The sequence below is a fragment of the Manis javanica genome, chromosome 4 (assembly GCF_040802235.1).
Source record: "Manis javanica isolate MJ-LG chromosome 4, MJ_LKY, whole genome shotgun sequence".
In the NCBI taxonomy this organism is placed as follows: domain Eukaryota; kingdom Metazoa; phylum Chordata; class Mammalia; order Pholidota; family Manidae; genus Manis; species Manis javanica.
The window spans coordinates 32874366-32899530 of record NC_133159.1 but is presented as its reverse complement, the minus strand read 5'-3'; the positions used below and the strand labels follow the sequence as shown (position 1 = coordinate 32899530).

General features: G+C 40.5%; 1 protein-coding gene across 3 annotated transcripts; it reads left to right on the top strand.

The window, feature by feature from the left end:
* The first annotated feature begins 101 nt into the window (after nt 1–101).
* On the top strand, nt 102–24870 carry ZMYND12 (zinc finger MYND-type containing 12). Of its 3 annotated transcripts, XR_012130135.1 has the most exons (9): nt 102–608; nt 9094–9235; nt 10348–10519; nt 13846–14015; nt 17194–17316; nt 18345–18456; nt 19773–19918; nt 21859–22064; nt 24115–24520. XR_012130135.1 is itself a non-coding variant. In XM_017664154.3 (8 exons), exons 1-8 carry the CDS (start codon nt 499–501, stop codon nt 21982–21984), a joined length of 1101 nt encoding a protein of 366 aa, XP_017519643.2. In that variant the 5' UTR covers nt 102–498; the 3' UTR covers nt 21985–24867. The 3 variants fall into 3 exon arrangements, 2 of the variants coding, with proteins under 2 accessions (XP_017519643.2, XP_073089857.1); XM_017664154.3 differs by having other exon boundaries at nt 21859–24867; XM_073233756.1 differs by lacking the exon at nt 10348–10519 and having other exon boundaries at nt 21859–24870.
* The last annotated feature ends 295 nt before the right edge of the window (nt 24871–25165 follow it).

Genomic DNA, 25165 nt, shown 5'->3' with positions numbered 1-25165 from the left:
ACCCCGCCCCAGTTCGTGGTCCAAGCGCAGCCGCAATGGGAGGGGGCGGTTCGCTACTTTACGCCCGACGTCAGATCCTGATTTCTCGGCATCTGGAACTTCTTGCTGGTGTTTCCCACAGCCCAGCTAAATTGACATTGAACGGACTGGAATGTTGGGCTGGGCAAGCATCTGAAAGTGTTACATCTTCTCAAATTCGTTTTTTCCTAGCCTGGGTAAAGAACTGCACATGTTTGACTCTCGCCGGCCACCGTATAGTCCTTCCTGTTCTTAATACTCTCATGGAGTTAGTCTGAACATTTAAACTTTGGGACTTGCACTGGGGGAGTTGTTCGTGGTTTTTAACCCCACAGACACCCCCAAGTGTCAGTCGAACCACGCGTCTCCTGCCGGCCTTGAAATGCTGTAAACGAGGCTGGCCCGTGGCGGTCACGTGACTGGCGTGTAGCGTTTTCTCGCCAGGCAACCGTCCTAGGGACCGACAGTGCTGGCTACGTTATGAACGTGATCTACCCCCTGGCGGTGTCCAAGGGGCGCCGGCTCCGCTGTGAGGTGTGCGATGCCCCGGCCGAGCGAGTGTGCAGAGACTGCACTGTCACTTATTACTGGTAGGCCCTGAAACGTGGCACCTGGGCGCCTCAACCCCACCCTCTCTCCCAATCTCTTGTCTGGGTCTGGGTGCCTTGCGCAAGTCGTAGCACCCTGTTCTGCCTGGGAACGTTCAAGGGGACTTCAGACAGGTCCCTAAGACTTCTGGGTCCTCGTCTGCCTCCTCTCCCACTCAGTTGTCACCGAAGCTTGGTTGGGCGCCTGCTGTGCGCTATGTACTGTTCTAGGGCTGAAGTTACTGGGGAAGACGCGGTACACCATGTGCCACAGAGATCTGACTTTCTAGCGCAGAAGACAGTTAAGTAAACAAGCAAAAAACAAGAGAATTTCAGAGTGATAAATGCCATAAAGACAAAGAAAATCTGCCTCTCTAGGGTAGACTTTGATTTGAAGATAAAGTAGGAGCAGTTCTCCGTGGAAATGTTGGGTAAAGATTAGCACAGTAAGACTCTGAGGGATGAAAGACTGGTGTTTTTGAAGAATGAGAAAGAAGGCTAGTTTGTCTAGTGTAGAGCCGAGATGGTTAGGGTGTGGGGAGGATAGGGCAAGATGAGGTCAGTTTTCATTTATTCAGCATCATGTCCCTTGTTGCATCAGGTTAGGCCTTATTTGGTGCCTGAGATAAAACAGCTAGTTTACTGAAATCCAGAAACCTAGTCCAGAGCAGACTAACTTGTTTAAAAAAGAAAGTCATTAAAATACACCCTACGGTCACTCAGATTGTGCTATTCTCTGGGACCTCTAAGGATGGAAGCAGTGTGACTGGGGAAGTATCTGGAAAGGTGTCTCTAAAGAAGAAACATTTGCACTGAGTCTTGAAAGGTCAGTAAGAAATTACTAGGAGAATTATTAATGAAGACAGAAAGGTACAGCACTCTTGGCATCCAGGACTGATTTGGCACACGGTGAAAGAACAGAGCTTGTTCAGAACTGGGCAGTTAAGGTAGTAGATTTTCAAATTCCAGTCCAAGACCCATTAGCAGGTCATGAATAAATCATAACCAGCATTTTAAGATAAAAAATAGCAAGTGTTAGAGTAGTCTTACTTGAATTGTTTCTTGAAGCTTTTGTTTAATGTTTTATGTGGAGATGTGTGTTTGTACTGCTAAAATGTATTTCCTACTATGGGTTTAGTAAAAAAAAAAGTTTGAAAATCATTGTGATAGGTAGTTAAGTAGTAGGAGTTTAAACCAAGAAGATTAGGGTTAGGGCCAAAAGGTGGCATGAGATTGAGGAATTTGGAATGTGTACTCTGGGAGGCCATGGATGGTTTTGGAATGCTCTCATTTGTGTTAAGGAGAGATAACAGCAGTATGGAAGATAGATTGGAAGATAGACACTGGACAGTGTCTGACTGATTATAAGAAGTTGTTGCAATGACCCAATAGAGAGTGAAAATATCTGTTTCAGACCGAATTAGGTGTCCCTCCTGTGTGCTCTCACAGCATTCTATATGTCTCCTATCCTGACACTTAAGACATAAATTGAAATCAGTTGTTTAATGGTCTATATTCCACACTGTGCTCTTTGCCCCATGAGGACTGGGATGGCATTTGTATTTTCATTCCTGTTTCTTCATTGCATTTAAATTCAGAATTTGTAACTGAAACTACAAAGCCATAGTTACCTCTCTACTTTCATTTCCCACCACACTCACCCCCTTGTTTCCTTGATGAAGTTGTGGAGGCTTTCTCTCAGTTCTAATTTGCTAAGTCCTTTCCTCCCCAGTTTCTTTGCTCATGCTGTTCTCTGTTGGGAAGCTCTCCTTAATTGCTGAATCTTCCTAGCTCCCTTTCATCCTTCAGTTTTCAGAAATGTTATTTCTTCAAAGAGGTCTTTATGGAAACCCAATCTAAATAGTCCTTTCTCACTTTTCCTCTCTAACATTTTCTTTATTTTTCCTGTACTTTTGTGTTTTTGTGTTTACTTGTTTAGTATCTGTGTCTTTTACTAGACCTAGTGCCCACACATACTAGACACTCAATGATCATTTATTGGATGAATGAACTTCTGAATGGATAAGAACCCATTAGGTGGGATAAGAAACACAGAGGAAGGAGGTGGGGGGTGACAGATTGAATTGGGGAATACAGAGTTTGAGGGGCCTTAAGGTCACTTGGGAGAGATGGTCAATAAACTACTTTAAGGACAGGCCTGGCACTCAGGGGAGAGACTAGGCCCTCTTGCTTGTTATTAGCATCCACTTCTTCTCCCGTCACATAGGTCTCTCAAGCCAGAAGTAATTCCATGTTCTTGTCAACTCACTTGCAGTTACTCTTACTCTCAGATGACTCTTATTTTGCTTCTTCATTTTAGTTGTTGGTGAGCATGTTGTCTTGACTTTATTATGCTCCATCAATGCATAATATTATGTTGAATATGTGTAGAAGGACTGTTGTACATGCTATCTTTGATCTGTGTCAATCCCAGGATATATCATATAGTCTTCAGTAAAGTGTCTTGGAATAGTTGAAACTAAATATTTAATGAGTGCATGAATAAATTATTATTTCCTATGCCCTTATCCTCCACTATTTCCTTTCTCCTCTTTCTCTGCTTTCACTCCCTTTAATTCTCTTTAAGCTCTTCTCTTTTCTTCCCCACTCTTTTCTCCAGATTTCTATATCCTCGTATCCTAGAGATTGCAAGGGTTTTCCATAAAATAAAACTGAAGTCATTTCCTATATCTCAAAATTGGGGGCTTTACAGGGTTTTGTGTTTGAATGTAAAGCATCCAGCATCATGCCTGGGACCAGGTTGGCACTCAATAAATATTACCTTCCTCATCCCAAATTTAAAGAATAGTAGGGACAGTCAACTTGAATTTATGGAAGTTTGTTTTTTTTCAAAAGAGTTTTTCTTTCTCAGTTATAAATAAAATTCATGCTCACTGCAGAAAACTTGAAAATACAAAAAAAGAAAACATCTGTAATTTTGTAACTGAGAGGTTAATAATACAAAAACAAAAAAAGAAAAAATCTATAATTTTGTAACTGAGAGGAAATTTTGGTGTATTTCCTTATATACTTTTCCTGTAAATATACTTATTTTTTACACTGTGTAATCTTGTGCATATTGTTCTATATTGGATTGTAAGAATGTTCTCAGGGAATAGGACATTTTTAAGAAAAGACAATTTTATTAAAGTTTACACTGAAATGTTACTGACAGGGAAAAGATACTTCAGCATCATAGCATATAGATAAGAGTAATTTGAAGCAATTTTTCCTTTTATTTAACATATTGGGCACAAATTAAAATGCCCTCAATGGCCAGGAAGAGAAAACTAGTAACTCTGGTTTTTGATAGTAGGAAAGAGTAGGATCTGTGGTGAACTGGATAATGAATATCCTGCCTAAAGACACTCGGTTCAGTTTAAAACACATGGTAATGACCAAGCAAAACATGTATGACTCACAAACTACTTGACTGCAAACCCTGACTGAAAACATATTTTCAACTCCTCCTTTATATACAACCCTGTGTTGAGTTTTAGGGGTGAGACAGGTGAATACAGAGGGACTTGCTAACACATTAATAATGTTTACTTCATTTAGAAAGGCAAGATATGTCAAATGCTCTCAGTGGAAAAGTTCAGGCAGTTAAGTAAGTTAATATTTCCATTGCTCATACAATTACTCAACAGGCCTCTATTTAAAAAATACCCTGTGGAACTCAACTATTTCTGTATCCTGGCTGTTAAGTGCTGTTATTGATTTGCTCATAATAATGATCTATCAAAAAACTTAAAAAATACTTTTTATTTATATGATAACTGTTGTAGTTTATGAATAAAATACTTTATTGCATTTGTGTTGTGCAGTAAAGGAAGGAAGGAAGGAAGAAGAGAGTGCTTGAACACAGCTATGTATTGTCTATGACTGCTTTTGTGCTACAACAACAGAGTTGAGTAGCTACAACAGAGACCATATAGCTCTCAAAGCCTAAATATTTAAAAAGAAAGACTTTGCTGACCCTGCTGTAGGTTATTGTTATCTGTTTTGGATTATATAAAAACAGAATCAAACATTTAACTTTCTCACATTTAAGTAATAGGCAATAAAAATGCAAAAATCCAACAACAGTCTTAAAATACATAAAGCAATAACTGTCAGAACTGAAGGGAGACATAAACAATTCAACAGTAATAGTTGGACACTTCAGTATCCCATTTTCAATAATGAATAGAACAACTGGGCAGAAGATCAGCAAGGAAGTGTAAGACTTGAACAACACTATAAACCACCTAGACCTAACAGGCATCTATAGAATACCACCGAAGAACAACAGAATTAAGTGCATATGGAACATTCTCCAAGATATATGTTAGGCCATAAAATAAGTCTCAGTAAATACTTAAGGATTGAAATTGTGAAAAGTATGCTCTCCAACCAGAGTGGAATGAAATTAGTAATCAATAACAAATGTAAATTTGGGAAATTTATGAGTATGTGGATGTAACACACTCTAAAAAGCCAATGAATAATAGAAGAAACCACAAGGGAAATTGGAAAATGCTTTGAGTGAAATAAGAACAAAAACATAACATACTAAAACTTATGGGATACAGTGAAAGCAGTACTCGAGGGAAGTTATAGGTGTAAATACAGTAAACAAGAAGGAAGATCTCAATAACCCAGCCTTCCAGTTTAAGGAACCAGATAAAGGAGAGCAAACTCAACCCAAAGCTATCAGAAGAAGGGAAATATTAAAGATTAGCAAATAGATAAATGAAATGGAGAATAGGAAAAAAATAGAATCAACAAAGCCAAAAGAGTGGGTTCCTTGAAAAATCAACAAAATTGATAAACCTTTAGCTAAACTGACCAAGAAAAGAAGACTCAAGTTACTAAAATCAGAAATGAAAGTGGGGACATTGCTACCAACTTTGCAGAAAGAAAAGAGATTCTAAGAGAATACTATGTTTAATTGTATGCCAACAAATTAGAAAACCTAGATGAAATATATTATTAGTAAGACACAAACTACCAAAACTGACTTGAAGAAATAGAATATCTGAGTAGATCTATAACTAAATGGATTTAGCTAGTAATCAAAAAACTTTCCACAGAGAAAACTCCAGGACCAGATGACTTCACTGGTGAATTCTAACAATATTTAAAGAAGAATTAATGCCATTTCTTCACAAACTTCCAAAAAAATAGAAAAGGAAGGAACAGTTCCCAACTAATTTTATGAGGGCAGTATTATCCTGATAACAAAACCAGACAAAAACATCATAATAAAAGAAAACTACAGATCAATATTCCTTGTGACCAAAGGGGATTTCTCCCAGGAATTCAAGGTTAAGTCAACATACAAATATTAATCAATATATGACATCATCTTAATGGAAAAAAAGATGAAAACTACATGACATTTGACAAAATCCAACACCCTTTATGATAAAGACACTTAACAAACGAGGAATAGAAGGGAACTTGTGTAATTTGGTAAAGGGTATCTATGAAAAACCCATAGAGAAACACAAAACTAACATACCTAATGGTCAGAAAAGCTTTCCCCACTAAAATAAGAAATGAGACAAGAATGTTGCTTCCACCACTTTTATTCAATTTTGTGCTAGAGGTTCTAGTTGGTTCAATTAACAAGACAATGAAATAAAAATCCAGCTTGAAAAAGGAGTAAAAATACCTCTATTTGCAGATGACATGATCTCAGCAAAAAATCCCTAAAGAACCTACCAAAAAAAATGTGAGAGTTAATAAAGCAATTTAGCGAAGTTACAGGATACAAGACATTGTACAAAATCAGTTGTATTTCTATATGCTAGCAATGAACAATCTGTAAATGAAAGAAAGCCATTCAATTTGCAATAACATTAAAAAGAGGAATAAATTTAACTGAAGAAGTGTTAGACTTATACACTGAAAACTACAAAATATTGTTGAAAGAAATTAAAGAGGACCTAAATTAGTGGAATGATATTCAATATTCATAGATTGGAAGACTTAATATATTAAGATAGTAACACTCTTCAAATTGATCTACAAATTCAATGCAATCCCTATCAAAATTCCAACTGTCATTTTTGTATAAATGGACACCCCGATCCTAAAATTTATGTGAATATGCAAAATACCCAGAATAGCTAAAACAATATTGAAAAAGAAAAGTTGGAGGACTTACACTTTTCACTTTAAAGAATTTACTACAAAGTGCAGTAATGAAGACAGCATGGTACCAACATAAGGATGGACACATGGATTAATGGAATAGAATTGAGAGTCCAGAAATAAGCACATACATCTATGATCAGTTGATTTTCAGCAAGAGTGCCAAGACCATTCAGTTGGGGAAAGAATGGTCTCTTTCAAATGATGCTGGACTAACTGGATTTCCACATGCAAAAGAATGAATTTGGACTCCTACCCTATACCATAAACAAAAAGACCTAAATGTAAGAGCTAAAAATGTAAAACATTTAGGAGGAAATATAGTTGTAGATCTATGTGATCTTGGATTAGGCAACCATTCTTAGATATGACACCAAAAGCACAAAGCACCAAAGAAAAAATAGGTAAGTTGGTCACCATCAAAATTAAAAACTTCTGTGCATCAGAGAACACTATCAAGAAAGTGAAAAGACATCCATAGAATAGAAAAAATATTTTCAAATTATATCTGATCAGGATTTAGTATCTCAAATATGTAAAGAACACTTAAAACTCAACAATAAAAAGATAAAAGACCCAGTTTAAAAATGGGCAAAGACTTGAATGAACATTTCTCCAGAGAAGATACACAAATGGCCAAGAAGCACATAATGATGCTCAATATATTTAGTTATTAAAGAAATGCAAAATAAGACCACATTGAGATACCACTTCACACACACTATAATGACTGTAATAAATATGACAGAAAATAACAAGTTTGGTAAGGATGTAGAAAAAATGGAACCCTCATATATTGTTTGTGGGATTGTAAAATGGTACATCCTTTGTGGAAAACAGTTTGGAAGTCCTCAAAAAGTTAAACATAGAATTACTATATGACCCACCAGTTCCATTCTTAGGTATATATCCAAGAGAGCTGGGAACATATGTTCACACAAAGGCTTGTTCATGAATCTTCATAGCAGCATTATTCATAATAGCCACAAAGTGGAAACAACCCAAATGTCCAGTAACTGATGAATGAATAAACAAAAAGTAATATAGCCAAATAGTGGAATATTATTGTCATGAAAAGGAATAAAATATTGATACATACTACAACATGGATGAACCTTGAAAGCATTATGCTAAGTGAAATAAGCCAATCACAAAAGATCATACATTGTCTATTTCCATTTATATGCAATGTCCAAAACAGTTAAATCCACAGAGAAAGTAGGTGTGTGGTTTCTGGGCACCAGTGGGTGGAAGCGGAAAATGAGAGTAACTGTCAGAGTGACTGGGGCTTCTATTCTGAGTGGTGGAAATCGTGTGATGGGTACATAGCCTTGTGAATATACTTAAAAACACTGAATTGTACACTTTAAAGTGGTGAATATTATATATCAATTTTAAAATGTAAAAAAAAGTAAACAATTGGAGGAAGGGTCAGAAGTGGGTAATAAATTTGGGGGTCATTCACAGAGGCAATTATTTAAGGAATGGGAATGGATTCTCTGTATTAGTGCTGTCCAATAGAATTTTTCTCCAGTGATGCAAACGTTCTCTACCTGTATCATCTAAATAGGTGTTTAAAATACTAAATATGCATTAAAAACTGTCTGAAAAACTGAATACCAAACTGTCAACAGTGCTTCCCTCTAGAGAGCTACAAAACAACTGGCTTTGGAATACAGGCTAGATTAACTACTTAAACTCTCCACGCTTATGCTTCCTTACCTTTAAAATGGTAATAACAGATTTTATTTTGTTTTGTCTTCAGAAACTTAAAACAGTTACTTGCAAGGCCACTTGCTGCGCCACTGGGTTTGGGGGGCATTCACAGTGTGTTCTATGTGAGTGCTTCGCCTGCAGCGCAGAAGATAGCAAGTGGCGCTCTCGGGAGCGATGCGGCATGGTGGCTCCAGTTATAAGAAAGTGTCTCCCAGAACCTCATCAAGCATAAATTCCTTTCCCTTCCCCAAGAAAAAGGCCCTCAAATCCATCAGCTTTGGTGTTGAGATATTTTGAAACGGACTTTAGAACAATGCAGTTAAAGTTGCCTTTGTTGTTATTTCTTAATTAAGCAGAAAAGCAGGATAGCCCAGCATCACCAGGTGGCCTCAGTCTGAATGTGAACCTGTGCGTGAGAAAACAACATCCTCCCGCCTCCCCTCTCCCACCCCTTCTAGTTCTCACACATCAAACGTAAGAAAAGAGACTTGTATCAGAAATGCCTTGGGGTCCCTGCCTGGTTTGTGCTGGGCTTCCTGTTCTAGTTTCTAGGGCTAGACCGGTAGAAGGGCCAATGGAATCTTAGGTCAGGCCAACGTAGAGATAATGAAATCCACCTTTTTATTGTCAGTGGTGTGGGTCATCAAAGAGCTGACTGGGGCAGCATCCACGAGAAAATATGCCAGCTGCTGATTCCAGTGCGCACTTCTATGCCCTTCTACAACTCAGAGGAAGAACGGCAGCACGGCCTGCAGCAGCTCCAGCAGCGGCAGGTGGGTCCTCTGGGCCATTAGGGGCTCACTGATGGGTCCAGGGGCTGTACTGTCTCAAGGTCACTGAACAGGAACCTCCCTGAGGGCAGAGATTGTTTTATGTCTTTATGTCAGTGCCGTTCACTCAGCTGTTCCCCACCTGCTGTTTGAGTTACCTAGGGCTACATAACAAATACCACAGGCTGGGTGCCTTAGAGAACAGAAATTTGTTTCTCACAGATCTGGAGTCTAGAAGTCCCAAGAGCAGCAATAGGTGTCAGCAGGACTGGTTTCCTCTGTGCACATGCATCCCTGGTATCTGTTTCAGGCTTCCTCCTTTTATCCAACCAGTTAGATTGGATTAGGGGCCACCTTATTGGCCTCATCTTAACCCCTTTAAAGGTTTTACCTCCAAATGCAGTCACATTCTGAGGTACTAGGGATCAGTGCTTTAACTTATTAATTTTATGGGGCCAAATTCAGCCCTAACACCCATATATGCCAAGTACCATTTTAAGAGTGTAGGCACATAGGAGTAGGTCAAAAAATGATGTGTGAATATACTAGTGGATACATAAAAGACATTAGGAAAACATTATTATGGCATTGATAGCATCTCAATTCTAAACAAAATTAGCACATTATAAGGCATAAACCCAAAACACCAAATTCATCCACTTCAGCCTTGTGGCACTTGGAGAGTGGCCTTGGAACAATGCAGAGCTGAAGGCATTTCTGAGAGCTAAGCAGGATAACTCCAGAAGGAAAACTAAGATGTTCCTCTCAAAATCAAGTCAGATAGAAAGGCAAAAAGTTTTAAATTGTCTTGAGACATGACAGCTTTGTTAAACTTTGCTAAAATGTTATAGATATGAGGAAAATATTCACATAATAATTTTATATTGAGCACCTTTTATGCCAAGTACTGAACTAAGATGAAGACATTTAGTTTCTGAATCTTGAGGAACTCACAGCCCAGGTTTGTCTTTATGTCACCTGTTTTGGTTCTCACCTCCCCCTTAATACAGGCAGGCTCACTGTGTGCCCTCAACCAGTTGGCCCTCTCTCCAGGGGCACCTATATCCACAGATGCCATTAGCCTCTCTCAACATGGTCTAACTTTTCCTCCCCAGAGGCATTTGATTGAATTCTGCTACACTGTAGCCCAGAAGTATCTCTTCGAAGGCAGACATGAAGATGCTGTCCCAGCAGCTCTGCATTCTCTTCGCTTCCGCATGAATGTGCATGGCCTGAGCTCAGTAGAGCTTGTGCCTGCTTACCTGCTGTTGGCTGAGGCTAGCCTTGGTAAGAGAACCCAACCTGAGGTCCCCGGGAGCCCTTATGTGCTACACTGGATCGTATCAGTGGCCAGAGAGTCCAGCTTTGGCCATGGTACCAAGACATCTTTTGTGGAAGAGCAGGGTTGTTATACAGTCTGGCATCAGGTGGGGAAGGAGATGTCATGGATTTTTGGCTACAGCTGACAGAAATCCACTCTCAGTGCCTAAGAAAGGAGGAAATTTATTAGGGCACTGGAGCGTCCTAAGGGAACCGAGGCTTCGTGAAGTACTAGAGTTAGAATGCTGAAACAAACTGAGGCTGGTGCTCTCAGTTTCCCTCTTTGGCTTTGTTTCTTATCTCTGCTTCTCTCTCTGTATCTGCTTTATTTTCTGTGTCTGAAGACCAGATTTTGTACACTATGCTTTGCTGCAGAAGACAGCTACTCCAGAATGACAGAACATAGCTGAATTTACGTTGCATTTATGTGTTCATGGTGGATGATAGGAACTAATTAGCATCTGATTTCAGTTTTAAATGCCTAGAAGAGAGAACTGTGTTGATTTAGCTTGAGTGTGGTATTTACCTTTATCCCCTTTTGTGTTACTCTCCCAGCGTAGGCCTGTTGTCTTGGCCTTCAGACGAGGCCACTGTTTCTTGGCTATCCTTTCCTGATCTACACCGATACTATTCACATTACACTTTGGGGTAGCCCCACTTCCTGTGGCAACTTTGTGTATCTACCACCTCACTCCATCCCTATCCCTGTCTGGGCAAGCACCACAGAAGAGGGCATGCCTGAATACCCCGACTCGCTGGTCACGGTCTTCGTCCTGCCTTCCTATACAGCCCGTTGCTCCTACCTCACTAGATCCCACTCCGAATTTTCAGTTGCACATTTTTTTTCTCCCAAGTATGTCTTCTCCTTTGGGATTGCTACTTGTTTATTTGCTAGTTTAGCTTGGCCTTGGGGCCTTCCTTCTTTGGCATTCCCTCCTTGAAAGAGAACTGCACAATGACAATTAAAAATTTCCAGTATATATCAATGCCCTCAGTTTTTTCCCTATCTGAACAGTCTTAGCTGAGAGTCATTTGCTTCTTTAAATTTGAGAGGACCTCAGTGTAGAGCTCTTACTGTAAAGACAAAACCCAGATGGAAGGGGTGACTTGCCGTGTTCCCCTGAGCCAGGATCATGCGCCTAGGCCTCTTTCTTCTACTCTAGCATTTTCCCGTTTTAGTTGGAGCTTTAGTCAAGCAAATGTACTTGCTTCTACTCGTAGATTGCTTCTTCTTCACCTCTCCCCCTTTTATCCAGTGACATATGATCACAACTAGGATAAAATAATGCTTACATGTAACTAGGCCTGGGAGGAGGGACAAGAAGAGCAGAAGATTGTCTCATGAGGAGTTTGCGTCCTTGTCTCCTGACCCTTTATTGGTGCCATTTCTGCTGCAGCATCCATCACATGAAATACTTCATACCCAGAGCATGCCCTCTACTCTGTCGAGAGTTGTCAGAATAGTTTTCTATTCAGTTCTGACAGCCTCCTGAGAAGGAAAGCAGGTAGGCAGAAAGCAGTTATGTATCTTTACAGCTAAACAAAAAGTTTTAAGGTTCAAGTGTATCTGAATATTAGACACAAAGATGACTTTCACTTAATGACCATGTATTGTCCATTCCAGCTCCTAAATGTCTCTGGTGTATCTACTCCGTCTTCATTCACTGCCTTAGTTCAGTCCTGTCAGCCTTTGCCTGAACTACGTCAAAAGCTTTTAGTGGGTCTTTTATTTTTCTTCCTCCCCTGGGGTCCCTCCTCCACATTGGCTCTAGAATAACGCTCTAAATCTAAATCTAAATCTGCTTCTCCCTCCCTTCCTGAAAATCCTCTAATGTTTTTCCACATGCACCAAACTCCTTGGCACAACTCACTAAGCCCTCTGAGATCTGTCCTGCCTACTTTTTTAACCTCATTTCCTGCCATTCAATCCCTCACACTTTGTGCTCCAGCATCAGAGACCAATATACAGTTCTCCAAATATAGCATACTACGTCATATCTCCATGACTTTGAAGATGTGTGACTTCGGCCTGGGATGCCCTCTATCCCTTATCTATCTGGAAAACTTCAATTCCTCCTCAAAACGCAGCTCAGACTTTCCTGTCTTAGCTGGGCTGCTATAACAAATACCATAGACCAGGTGGCTGAAACAGTGAACAGTAATTTCCCACAGTTCTGGAGGCTGAAAGTCCAAGATCAGTGTCTGAAGAGAGCCCACCTCCTGGCTTGGAGACTGCTGCCATCTTGCTGCATCTTCACATGGCTGAGAAGGAGGTCATCTCTTTTGTATCTCCTCTTTTTAAGGCACTATCCCATTCATGAGGGCTCCACTCTCATGACCTAATTGCCTCTCAAAGGCCCCACCTCCTAATACCACCACTTTGGGGATTAGGGCTTTAACACAGGAATTTGGGAGGGATACAACATTCAGTCCATAACATTGACTCTAACCCACTCTGTTGTCTTTCTCCATCTCATCCATAGAATTAAACATTTCCTATTCTCTACATCATAACATCTCTTATGATTTTACTACTGTTGCACTTTCACTATGTTATAAATATATTTGTTTTCATGTCACACGTGCATTCCCCCAACCCAACAGCAAATTTTTCAAGGGTAATGACTTTGATTTATCTTCGAATCCTCATCACTCGAAAGGTATTAAGTATACATATACATGTATTTTTAAATTTAGATATAATTTGCATACCATAACATTCCTTTAAAGTACAATTTAGTGGTTTTAGTATATTCATGAAATTGAACAACCATCACCATATCTAATTCCAGAACATTTTAGTTATCCCCAAGGTGGAACCCCATACCCACATTAGCAATCATGCCCCATTTCCCATCCCCACAGTGCCTGACCACCACTAATCTACTTTCTGTCTCTACGGATTTGCCTGTTTTGGACATTTTATGTCAATAGAATCATACATTGTGTGGCCTTTGCATCTGGCTTCTTTCACTTAGCATAATGTTTTCCAGATTCATCCATCTTGCAGCATGTGTCAGAACTTCATTCCCTTTTGTGACTTAATAATATGCCCTTCATGGATATGGATGGACCACATTTTGTCTATCTACTTATCAGTTGATGGGCATTTAAGTGGTTTCTGTTTTTTAGCTATTATGACTAGGTTGCTATAAACATTTGTGTACAAGTTTTTGTGTGTCAATAAATGTTTGAGTCAATGAATAAATGAGTGAATGGGTGAAGACTCATATTTTATCATGTGTTCTCTAGTGCGGAAATGAATTATAACATTCTTTACTCCTTCTGGGCAGGTCTGGGCCGGATCGTGCAGGCTGAGGAGTATCTTTCCCAAGCCCAGTGGACAGTCCTCAAATCAACTGAATGTAGTTACGCTACCCACTCTTTACTGCATCGGAACCTGGGACTTCTCTACATGGCTAAGGAAAACTACGATGAAGCCCGTTATCATCTGGCCAATGATGTAAACAAGCTAAATTATCTGAATGTTTCTGAGAACAGCTCTATTTAGTTTTGTTGGTTTTTGTTTGTTTGTTTTACTGAACATCACTTTAAAATGTTCTATTTACAAACTGATTGTTTAGTGGGATATTAGCAAGAACACAATTCCAGTGACCTGTTCAGGCCTTTCCAGTTCCTGGCTGTGCAGCCTTGGCCAGGATACATCACTTCTCCAAGCCCAGTTGCTCTGAGGATAACAAAGGGAGGCAGAACAGCATACTGGCTAAGAGAAGGGCTTTACTTCTAGTCTCAGCTCTGTTGTTTCACCAGCCACATGGTCCTAAACAAATTATTTAACCACATTCATCACCTGTAAGACAGAAATCATAAAATAGTCTCTGCCTCATTAGATCACCACAGAGATTAATAATAGGACAATATTATTTGTGCAGCTCTTTGGCTATTATTTATATAAAAACCAACAACGTCTCTGCTTTGGAGAGTGGTTATTCAATTTAAAGAGCTGGAGGTATAAAAAAGTGCTTGCCCAACTATAAGACTCTCTACAAATGTTAGATAAGATGATGATGAGCGTGGTGATTGAGCTGTTCTTCTAAAATCTAAGAGGTTTCTATTAGAATTTCAGTATTGGGCAATATTGCCAAAGGGAAGAGTTCTGAGCCTGAAATCTGGATGAGGTTAGGGTCACACAGCATCTTCTTGGGGTTGGTTCTCTCCTCAGCCTCTCCACTGGGCAACCCTCCCTCTGCTTACCTGCCCCTGCGCAGCACCCATCTGTCCACGGGAGACATTCTTGCATGGGTTAGTCTCCATATGCCCTGGCCCAGAATCCCCTCTCTGCCCTGCTCCACCCTGAAGGCTGGCCTCTGTGGACTGCACAACCTGGACTCCATTACTCTCTGGCTTCTGTTAGGTTTGGAGAGTGGGAGACATAGCAGGGGAGTGGAGGTTACTAGGGGAGAGAGGTTGGGGTGTGTTTACTCTCTCTGCTGCCTGTCTGCTCCCCAGCCCACTGCTGACAGGGGCAGTGTTCCTGCATGGCCACGCTCCTGTCGGGTACCCTTCTTCCATATCTCAAGCTGTTGCTGGGCCCTGGGAACTCTACTTTCTCCCTTGGCTTTTTCAGAGTCCAGATGGCAGTAGTTTTCTTGCTGTTGATAATCCACTAGCTTTTGTTGGTTCCATAACCTGTCCATGTCTCTGTAAATAATCCTTTCAGTAAACGGTCATGAAATAATTTTGATGGTGCCACTGTTTCCACCTAGGAGACTAATACACTTCTTCATTTAGTGTTTCCTCTCTTCCTACTCTACACCTCTGACAAATTAAGCAGAGGCACATTCTATCCTAAGTTGGGGCACACATTTAAGAAATAACAAGCTCAGATTAAGCCAAGCTTAAAACAACCATAGCTTTATGATACATACCATAAATTCTACCCACGTTAAGGTACAATTCAACGACTTTTGGTAAACTTACAGAGCTTTGCAACCATCAGCTAAAACAATCCAGTTTTAGAACATTTCCCCCAATCAAAGAGATCCCTCATATCCATTTGCAGTCATTTCTCATTCCACCCCCAGCCCCAGGCAACCACTTTCCACCTTTGTAGATCTGCCTTTTCTGGACATTTAATATAAATGGAATGATTTATGGTATTTTTATATAACTTCTTTCACTTAACATAATTATTTTGAGATTCATACATGTTGTTGTGTGTAACAATACTTCATTCCTTTTATTGCTGAGTAGTATTCCTTCATCTGGGTATTTGTTTAGCCATTCATCAGTTGATGGACGCTGGGGTTGTTCCACTTTGTGGCTATTATGAGTAAAACTGCTGTGAACATTTGTGTACAGTCTTTGTGTGGACACATGTTTTCATTTCTCTTGGGTATATGCCTAAGAATGATTGCAAGATCATACAGTAACTCTGTTTAATATTTTGAGAACTGCCAAACTGTTTTCCACAGAGGCTGCATCATTTTATATTCCCACCAGCAATGTAGAGGGTTCCATTTTCTCTACAGCCTTGCCACTATTTGTTATTTTCTGCCTTTTTGATCAGAGCTATTCCAATGTGTATGAAGTGGTATCTCATCGTGGTTTATTTTGCATTATGATTAATAATGTTTAGCATAATTTCATGTGCTTATTAGCCTTTGTCTTTTTGGAGACATGTCTTCTTAGATCCTTTGCCCATTTTTTAATCAGGCAAAGAGAACTGTGATTCCCACTCATCCAACACCAAATGCAATGGTGTATTTTTCCCCTCCATATATGTATAACAGTAACAGTATTATACACAGTAGTAATAGTAGCGCAACTCCATTTGGATACCTGAACCCGATTCCACTGTGTGTAAGTATGTAGGAGGGGGTCTTCCCACACATACTTACACCAAGCAATTCTTGAACACCAGCAGGGGATCTAAGAGCTCAACTCTATTCTGACACTGTCTGCCCCAAGACAGCACCAAACTCCCAGGTTAAGGGCTCTCATCCTACAAGACTGCTTTCCAACCCCAACTCCAGATGCCAGCCACAAGCCCCAGCAGTTCCCTGTGCTTCTGATCTACCCGCCATAGATTGGAGGTTCCCATGACCTCCCTCTAAGGTTCGATTAATTTGCTAGAGAGGCTTGCAGAACTCAGGAAAACACTTATGTTTACCAGTTTAATAAAGAATACCATAAAGGATACAAATTAACAGCCAGATGAAGAGAGACACAGGGCAAGGTCCCAAATAAAGGGGCTTCTATCCTCATGGAGCTTGGGACCTGGCTGGGTGGCACATGGAGGCATTCTGGTTCCTCAAGCATAGAAGCTCTCTCTGACCAAGAAGCAGGACCCAACAGAGATGAGGCAGAGCAGAGAGAAAAAAATAAGCTCTTCTCTGGGGTTTTTGTGAGAGTTTAATTGCATAGTCATGACTGACTAAATCATTGGCCACTGGCTGATTCAGCCTCCAGCCCCTGCCCTTGGGTGGGGCTCCAAAAATCTCTCATTAACATGACAAAATACCTGTTTCACCTTTAAGACTGCAGTGTTTTCAGGAACTGTGGATAAAGACCAAATGTACCTGGGAAATATATATTGGGTCATATGAATGACCAAATATGTGTTTCTTACAACTAATTATATCAGAAGAACTCAAGCACACTCCTTCTTCCTTCTATAGATTTATTTTGCCAGTTGTGCATTTGGAACAGAGGACATCAGGACCTCAGGAGGCTACTTTCACCTGGCTAACATATTCTATGGCCTTAAAAAGCTGGACCTGGCAGACACGTTGTACACCAAGGTCAGCTGGGGAATGTGGGAGCTGAGCCTTGATACTTAGGCTTTGTCTTATAATTGGTGTCAGACCATTCATGAGAAATTTGAGGCACAGATAGATGAAGTGATTTGCCCAAAGTCACAAAGCTTGATATGTGATATGTTCCACTTTTCTTCCTTCTTATTTCTCTACTACCAAAATAGACTAGACCTCAGCATCCATAGGGCAATTAACAAATAATAAATGATGGGTCAATAAGAACCAAACCCCTCCAAACAAACTGCCATATGCTCTGTCATATCATAGGAGCAAGCTCACATAGGCATATTAAGGTGTGTGATAGAGGAGAAGATGAGATTTTTAAGGGAAATTTATTGCCAAAATGTCCTGTGAAGGGATCAAAGAATATGAGAGTACTTTAAAATTTCCATCTTTACATGTGAAAGATTTTAAACTGTTCCCAATATATTAAAATATTGGTTATGTTTATACACTAACACCTTACTTAGCAAGCAACCGTTCCTGTGTGTGATACAGAATAGGCTCTCATGCTTTGACTGTTTATTCGTGCCTTACACCCACCTCTGAGGAAGAGGCACCATAGCTGAAAAGAAATGAGCTTTACAGTTGAACAGCCTTGAATTCAAATCCTGGCTATGCCACATCCCTCTTGCTGAAAAGCAAGTGTGATCGTAACTTCTCTGAGCCTCTGTTTGTTTATATATAAAATGGGAATACTAAGAATATGATCTCAGTTGGGATGTTGTGAGGATGTAAAAGTTTAGTTGTATGTGCTCAACAAATGGTAAACACTGCTTATCAGGGCTGTCCCCAAATCAGCCTGCCACATGCCCTTTTCAGCCCAACACTTGTCACACACACTGTGGCCTGGCCTGTTTGGGCTCCTAAGGCTCCCTCTGCCTCCAGGCACAATGAGAGAGGGAGTCTGCAGATCGTCAGGAAATCTGGCCAGAGGTGCTGCCCTCTCAACTGGCTGGTCCAATGGCCAGGGTCTCACCTGCTTGTCTGATTGCCGTCTCCTTTCCCAATAGGTCTCTGAGATCTGGAATAAATATTTGGACAATCACCACCAAGTCCTCTCACAGGCTCACATCCAACAGATAGATTTACTGGGCGAACAGTTTGAGACCAACACTGGCTTGGGTAAGAGGCTGTCCTCCCTGGAAAGCAGAGCAGGGACTTCATGCACCCCAGTCCACAGGCCTTGCCCCTAAGAGGGAGAGCCACTGTCCTATAGGAGAGCATATCAGTGCCATCTTCCCCATTTTGCTGATGGGGAAACCGAGACAGGGGATCAAAGAGATTTTACCAGTGTTGGGAAGCCTTCAGACCCATAGCATCACACACAGCCTTTCAGGGGGTTAATAAGGGACAGATTTGGAGGAAAAAAGACCCACCAGAGCCCCCTGTGATTTATGCAGAGCATCAGTTTCTTGCAGGCTATCCCTCTGGGCACCTGAGCCAAAGACTGTGCAGAGGTTGCACTGCTCATCTGTCCTGGTGGCTTAGCCTCCTCCCTTACTGGGTGGAGAGCCCTCAGGGCAGGGCTGAGGGTTGAGTAGCACTGGACAGCATCACTCCCTCTGCGGTTATAGGGACAGAGGCTCTATGTTCAAAATAGGCCTACAGCATAGTTGGTGAGACAGAACCTATGTGAAATAACAATAGAAAATTTCTACAAATTCTATCACAGGATGAGTCCCACAGTGAAGAGTGAGGATAGTTGGATGGTGTTGAAGAGGGAGCCTTCTTGGAGGGGAGGTTTTGAGTTAAGCTTTTAATAAATTAATAACTTCACTGAATTTTCTCTCATTATAAAAGTGGTTCATCAGAGCAGAAGACTTAGAAATCACAGAAATCCAAAGATAGCCAACCTTAACATTATGGTATATGTCCTTTCTGTCTTTTTCTCTAAGCTTAATACTTGAAAAGTGCTTTTAAGTTTCTGGCCCAAAAAAACTCAGAATAAGTGAATAAAAGGTAACTAAAGTTAACTAAAGGACAAAAACTTGTTGGGAGAAATAGTAAAGAGACTCATGTGGAGGAAGCAGAAAGACTACGGCTGAAGTATCTTTGTGGTTTGGGAAAGAAGAGTTAAACTGCTTGCAGGTGCAAGAAACCCCAGCTCCCTCTTCTTGCTCTGGAGGGAGCTGAGTTAGACTCAAGGAATCCTGCTGTGACAAGTTCTCTGTATTTGGGACCTGAGAGACCTGGAGTTTAGGACTCCGAAAGAGAGAAATCTTAGCAACCTTGAGACCTGTGGGAGTGAGCATGTTTAAGGTTTCCCTGATAATGACATGCTGTGCACGTGGCCGCAGTCCTCCAGGTGAAGAACTTGCTGTGGGCTGTGGGCCTCACTAGTGCCCCCAGAAGGCCCAGTGTTCAAACAGCTCAGTGCTTATCCCTGGGAGTAGGCTCAGCTGCCCCGAGGGCCTGTTTCTTCTTTCCTCCCTTTGTAGATGAAGCACAGGAAGCGGAAGCCATTCGGATCCTGACTTCAATCTTGAAGATTCGAGAATTGACATCTGACAAATCCCCCCAAAAAACTATCTTTGTTCTGAAGACCCTGGTCATGCTTTACTACCTGATGATGAATTCTTCAAAGGCAAGTTTCCTTAGAAAAGCAGCATGTCTAAAATAGAGGCAGAAAATTCCTCTCGTTGAAGTCTGCTGTCTTTTGCCCAATTCTATGAGCTTTTGCCCTTAAAGTAAGCCCTCACTCTGAAAAAGTTCAGATGCTCATGACATTTCTCATTCATTGAGTCCAGTTTGCATAATGGAAACTGGATTGTCTTCTTCCTCCAAGGGGCCCTTACTAGGGTTGCATAGGTAAACTGAGACTGGGCCATGCCAGGAAGCCTGCAGGGCAGGAGGGCTCTGGGGAGTTCTTGGAGGAATGGGGTAGTAGCTCTAACTACACTCAGTGAGTTCTCTATTGCTGGAGGGATCTAGGCAGAAATGGGTTGCCATGAAATAATAAAAAGGTAATTGTTTTTGAGTGCTTATTACATGCCAGTCACTAGTCTAAGTACTTAACCTAAGTTGTCATATTTAATTCTCATATCACCCTTATGAAGTAGGTGTGTCATTACTACCACTTTATAGATACAGAAACTGAGGCACAGAGAGGCTCTATTAATTACCCAATATCTTGCAGATAGTAAGTGGCAAATCTCAGGTTTATTTACTGATTAACTGATTGACTCATTCATTCAAGTATTTATTGAGCATCTGCCATTAACAAGACTCTATTTTCAGGACTGGGGATACAATAGTGAACCACCAGATAAGGTGTCTGTCTCCATGGGACTTCACGGTTTTTGGAGGAGGGGAAGTCACAATAAACTTACATATAAATGCATAATATAATTTCAGATAGCAAAAAAGCACTACACAGAAAAATAACACAGGAAGGAGGGATGGGGGAGGGCTGGCTGGAGGAGGTCTTTCTGTGTGGATGATGTGGAATATGTAGAATTCCCTTCCCCTTCTTCCTCCCTTTCTTTCTTCAGCAAACTTTACTAAGCACCTGCTGTATACAGGGCCTAGAGATGCTCACAGTCAGTGGTTTACAGTAGTGTGATAGCAAACCCTGGGCCCCGTGGGATGCAGGAGGGACACTAACCCTACCTGGGATAGTGGAAAAGTGGTTAAGGAACAGGGAGACATTTCCATTGAATTTTCAGGTTTGCACATCCTACTTTTTCCTACAATTCAGGGTCCATTTCTCTACTGTGTATTCAAGGAAGTCATTGCCTCAAGGTGTGCTAAGGGTGTTCGATCTATAAAGGTCCTTAGAGAAAACTGACACACCTACCCACTCAAGACTGGCACCTCAATTCCTTCCAGTCTTTATTCAGCTGTCTTCTTTTCAGTGAAGCTTTTCCTGGCCCCCCACCTAAAACTACAAAACCCCACCACACACTGATGCTTCCTATCTCCCTTTCCTGCTTTATTTTTGTCCACAGCATGTAACACTCTTTAAGATACTGTCTATCACGCTTTATTTATTTGTCTTGCTTATTGTCTGTCTCCCCTTCTGTACTGTAAGTTCCATGAGGGTAGGAACATTGGCCTGTAGTCACAGTACGTGGAACATAGTAATCATTCAACCAATACTTTTTGAAAGGAAGGGAGGGAGGGAGGAGAGAAGGGAGGAGAAGTGCACCAGGGTCTATCCCAAGATGTCTTGTAAAGCCTTTTTCTGAGTCAAAACTCTAGGCCACAGGCCCTCAGGATGGCCATTGACTTAGGGCACCTCTCACCTCTCAGACTCCCAATGATGGTTCAGAAGGCCCCAATTAAGATCACACAGAGAACTCACTTTGCTAAAATAGGTGTACTTAGTTTTTCAAACCAGGTAGGTTTTTCTGGTCCCCCTTGCCCCACTCAGCACACATGTGACTAGCTGTAAGGGCCCAGTATGTTTACAAGTTTCCAGCAAGAGTTCAGGGGCTGATGTGAGCAGCTGATGGGTTCGCTGGGGCTTCCCAGTGTAACGCTTTCCTGTGACACCTTCCTTTTGTCACTGCAATTCTATTTCAGACACAAGAATATGCCACGAGAGCCTTAAATCTAGCCAAAGAAAGACAACTCAGTGTCTGTGAACAAAGCACCATTCAAAATTTACTAAGTCTCATCAAAGCTGAAGATGCTCACCCGGTTAATTAGTGACCCATGAGCTCTGCATCAGAGGCTATTCAAGAGGCTATTGAATGTCTGATATCCCAGCTGCGCACAGCTGCTCTAAGGTACTGAATGGCTCAAGTTCCTACTCTCTTCCCCCAGGGGCTGCACACAGAGCTGTGTTTTTATTCTCACACAGTGTAAGTGAGGATATGTAGAGCTTTAGGCTTAGAAATCAGTAAAACTGTTGCTGTTTGTCATGACCTTTGCGCTTGGTTTATTATGACTTCATACAACTTTGAGTAATGTCCTGTCAGCACACTAATATGGCAATTGTAATTAAACTGCAAATAGTTTATCATATTTCCTAGAAGCCTCCCTGTAAGGCACTTCCCAGGTGCCTTAAGTTTCATAGATCTTTGCCAGAGAAGGAGGTAGAGAATAGAGCTGTACTGGAGCAAAGGTTCCCATTCTAGTAAAATTCAGTTAGCATTGATCTGAGGTAGATTGTGATTCAAATGTCCATTATAACTCCTGGAAAAATTGCTAAGAAAATTACTCTAAAAAATAGTTTAAAAATCGACAAAGAAATTAAAATGGTGCACTTAATGCAAAAGAAAGCAGTAAAGGAGGAATAGAGGAATAAAAAAGACATGAGACATACAGAAAACAAATAGCAAAATGGAGACATAAATCATAGGTCTTTGCTAGAGAAAGGCCCTGGGCCTTGCAGGGAGCCCCAGAATAGATTGGGTGAGAGGCCCTTGTAGGCTGGCTGGTGTCTTTCTTTTCTTAGACAATGATTTGAAGCAGATGTGAACCATCTATACTGTCTAGGGGAGAAACACTCTGAAAAGCCCCTGTGACCTAAGGTACAGAGTGCAGGCCTTGGAGTCAGACATGCTTAGGTTCAGATCCTAGCTGTCTCACTTTAGTAACTTTGTGACCTAGATCCCCCCATTACCTCATTCATTACTGTTGTAATATGGCCCACATGTGGCCATGGCTGTGTCAGCTTGTCCCATTGGTGACTCTGGTCATTTAGCACATCCTTTTTTCTCCAGACTCACAAAGCAGCCTGCCCGTTAGCACTTTGCTTCCAGGGTAGATCTACACCAACAGAGAGGGAGGGTATACAAGTCAACGACCTGTCCAAGAGTTTTATGTTCGTCACTGTAAATTAATTCACTCAGTCACATACAATAAAAATATGTCAGATGGGCCACACTGCCCCTTCAAGTCTGGTAAAATCTTCTGAATCCCCATTCCATAACTTCGGGCATTGTTATTCATCTCCAAGATGCCTATGAAGCCCCAGAGCCTTCCTTTTCTACCAGTCATATTTCCCTCCAGTTTCCTGCTTTGATTGCATTCTCACTCTCTATTCCTCATCTCGGAGCTGTTTTTTCATTTTTTGGGGGGACAACCCCTTCTTGATTCTCACCCCCAAACCCTCAATATAAACCAGCTCTTTCAAATAATTTCATGAAGATTGGAGGGGTAAAGAGGAGCATCAGCAACTCTTCAGCAGCTAATTTAAAAGAAAATGTTGTAACTTCCTTCTTCTGAATTTTGTTCTAAATATTTCTTAATTTTTTTGGACAGAGTCATTTAGAATTATGATTCTTAATTTCTAAAAGAAGGTGACTTACTTCTTTGTTGTTGATTTCTAACTTAATTTTATTGCAGTCATAAAACATGCTGCATACAGTTTTGACTTCTAGAAATTAGTTGAGATGTGACTTATGGCCCAGGATATGGTCAATATTTGTAAATGTTCTGTGTGTGCTAGAAGAGAATGGAGTTATTGGGCACACTCTCCAATATATTTGTCCATTAAGTCAAGTTTGTTCATTTTCCAATATTGCATTTCCTTGCTGATTTTTTATTTCAAAGAGAAGCATGTAAACTCCACCTAATGTGATTGTGGGTGTTTTTCCTTGTAGTCTGTCATTTTCTGCTTTATATAGTTTGAGGCTTTGTTATTAGGCAAGTGCAAATTCAAATCTCAGATTTCCCTGGTGAATTGAATCTTCTTCTTTTTTTTTTGTATTATGAAGAAATTTTCTTTCTCTCTAGTAATGCTTTTGACCTCAGTATGCATTTTGGCCTGGTCTTACTAGGCTGCACCTATATCCTTTTGCATTGGATCAATGTTCCCTTCTGCTTTTGAAGGCATTTACCTCTGCTTTGAAGCTCTGAACTATACTTCCCAGCATTTCTTACCTTTAATGATTCTGGATTAAGCTCAGCCAATGAGGACAATCACACAAGTTTGGAAACTGGATGAGGAGCAGCCACTAATCCTCCTTGAGAATCTCCCAGTGTTGCTTTCCTGAAAACATATTTCCTGAGAAAGCAGCTCGCTGACCTTTGCTCCCTCATCTTTTCCACCCAGCCATTTCAAAGATGTGTAAGCTTCTAATTCCCTGTATTAAATAAATCTCTTTACTCCAAATGCCTGAAGAGACTTCTCTTTTCCCAACTAAAACCTTTCTGAAACACTTGATATTTCTTCTTGCAACCTTTTACTTCCAAGCAATCTGTATCCTTACCTTTTAGAGATATCACTCATAAAAATAATATAATTAGATATTTTTAATATCTGTAATTTTTAAAGATTTAGTTATCCATTTACATTTTATTTGCATACTAAATTATTCAGGTTTAAATCTAACATCTTATTTGTGCTTTGTATTTGTCCCACATGTTCTATCTTCCCCTCTTTTTTGGGTTGGTTATGTTTTTTTCTTATTCCATTTTCTCCCTCTCTCTGCTAGTTTGTAGGTTCTATTCCACGTTTCTCTTCTTTTAGTGATAACTCAGAAATTAAGATATTCATTCCTAACTTATCAGAGTCTGAAGTTATTCAGGATGTTTACCCTCATCCTGACAATGCAAGGTCTTTAAAACCTTTTAACTCAATTTACTGTTCCTGCTAACATGTATTTATTTATTTCAAATATATCTTAAACTTTCAGGTCAGAATTATTATTTTATAAAGTTATCATACTCCCTCTTGCTTTCATACTTTCCACATGGGCTCATATTACTGATGAACCCTTAGTGTTTCCTGCAGTGAGGGTTTGCTGATGATAATTCTCAAATTTTTTTTCAGAAAGCTAAAAATGTTATATTTTACCCTCATTTTTTTGACTCTTCAATGAAAATATATTTCATTTTCATATGTGATACAGTGATGTAGGACATAATCTCAATTCCAAAG

What these genes read in the sequence shown, in the direction of transcription:
- ZMYND12 (XM_017664154.3), top strand. Translation starts at nt 499, where the DNA reads ATGAACGTGATCTACCCCCTGGCGGTGTCCAAGGGGCGCCGGCTCCGC. An exon ending in CAGACACGTTGTACACCAAG is followed by an intron (nt 17,317 to 18,344) that starts GTCAGCTGGGGA and finishes CTTTCCCAATAG; the next exon opens with GTCTCTGAGATCTGGAATAA. An exon ending in TGATGATGAATTCTTCAAAG is followed by an intron (nt 19,919 to 21,858) that starts GCAAGTTTCCTT and finishes ATTCTATTTCAG; the next exon opens with ACACAAGAATATGCCACGAG.